Source organism: Phaethon lepturus, unplaced genomic scaffold (assembly GCF_000687285.1).
Source record: "Phaethon lepturus isolate BGI_N335 unplaced genomic scaffold, ASM68728v1 scaffold29313, whole genome shotgun sequence".
NCBI lineage: Eukaryota > Metazoa > Chordata > Aves > Phaethontiformes > Phaethontidae > Phaethon > Phaethon lepturus.
In genome coordinates, this window is record NW_010530205.1 from 3476 (window position 1) to 4865 (window position 1390).

Sequence of the window (1390 nt, forward strand, 5' to 3'; positions counted from 1 at the left end):
AGCCTTTTGTGCCGTGGCGGGGTACGGGAAGAGCAGTCTCCCCCATGCCATGCTGGAGCCATCAGCACCCACTTCTGCCCACGTCAATGGCAGGGCCATACAGACCCAGACAGAGGCCACCTCGTGGCAGCTACAGGGCAAACCCACCCACCCTGAGAGGCAATGTGACACGCCAATCCACCAGTGGTCAGGACTTAACTTCCCAAGGTTATAACCCTTCCAAAAGACAGAGGTTTTGTAAATTTGGTTGGCAGAGAAGAGCAATGGGGAACTGCCCTTCAGAGGCTCTTTGCACGTCATCCCAATATACCAAGTCACACTGTGTCAGAGGCACAACCCTCCCTACCAGTACCCTCAAAGGGCCAGCAAGGTGAGCAGCCATCCCTCCCATCGGCATCACCGAGGGCTTTCCTACCTTTTTGATCTTCCCACTCCGTGTGCCCGCAAAGACGACAGTTTGTCCTCTGTAGTCATACGCAGCCACAGAGGTCATCCCATCCTCCTTATCCACGAAGAGCGGGGTCCCCTCGATGGTGACAGTCCCACCCAGAGGCTGGTTAAAATCCTGGCCGCAGAAATTGTCGTCAATCTGCAGCGGCTGTCGGAAGAAAACAGAGAAGAAATGAGCTTTTTGCCAATGCCCTGACATGCTGGATCTCCCAGATGGCCATCAGCCACCTCCTATCTCCAGCCCATCAGCTACGTCAGCTTCAGAGACCCCATCCCTTGCCATTCCTGCCCCAGCCATCCCACCTCATCAGCTGAGGGAAGGGACAAAAAAAATACACACTGATGTAAGGCACTTGGGACACATCCAAGGCATGCAGCCCCTCTCTGCATCTGAACAAGCTTTGCAGACCAAGACCAAGGTTCTCAGTCCTCTGCATCTTACAGAGCAGCACGTACAAACCCAGCAGAAGCCAGGGCAGCATCCCTGCTCCGCCTCCATCCCCATTGCTGCCATCTCAGACACACATGTGCCAGCACAAGCTCCCCCAGCGCACACACACCCCTCTCCTCACCCCGGCACGAGCTTCAAAAAGAAAACGGCTTGGCAGTAAGGCAGGAGGGGCTGAATCTTGCGCCTCAGCCTTCCCCCGGAGACAAAACACTTCCCAGCCAAGGCCGTGCCAAGACAAACGGGTCAGGGCTCCTGAAAGAGACTCACTTCACATAGCAGAGCCTCCAGCAAACAGGCTACCCACCTGCCAGCCCTGTTCCTCCTCCCGCAGGAACGTCTTCGGGAAATCCCCACATTCTTTCCATGCTGCCTTGCCCCAGACAAGGCGCCTGGCTCAGCCAGCTGCCTCCTCGGTTCAGCGCTCGCCCGCAGGTCCGGGAGAAGCTTTTGCAAGCTCTGCCTGGGGAGAGGCAGAGGCAGGGCTGCACC

The 1390-nt window shown here is 57.0% G+C and overlaps 1 protein-coding gene across 1 annotated transcript in view; it reads right to left on the reverse strand.

Annotated features, from left to right (window-relative positions):
• Positions 1-415: 415 nt before the first annotated feature.
• The window catches only part of LOC104618575 (plexin-A1-like), a gene marked incomplete at its 3' end in the record, with an annotated part of 7712 nt that continues 6737 nt past the window's right edge, over positions 416-1390 (reverse strand). Inside the window, exon 2 of the mRNA XM_010284208.1 lies at positions 416-598. Coding sequence (XP_010282510.1) covers positions 416-598 — 183 coding nt within the window. The remainder of the gene's footprint in view (positions 599-1390) is intronic.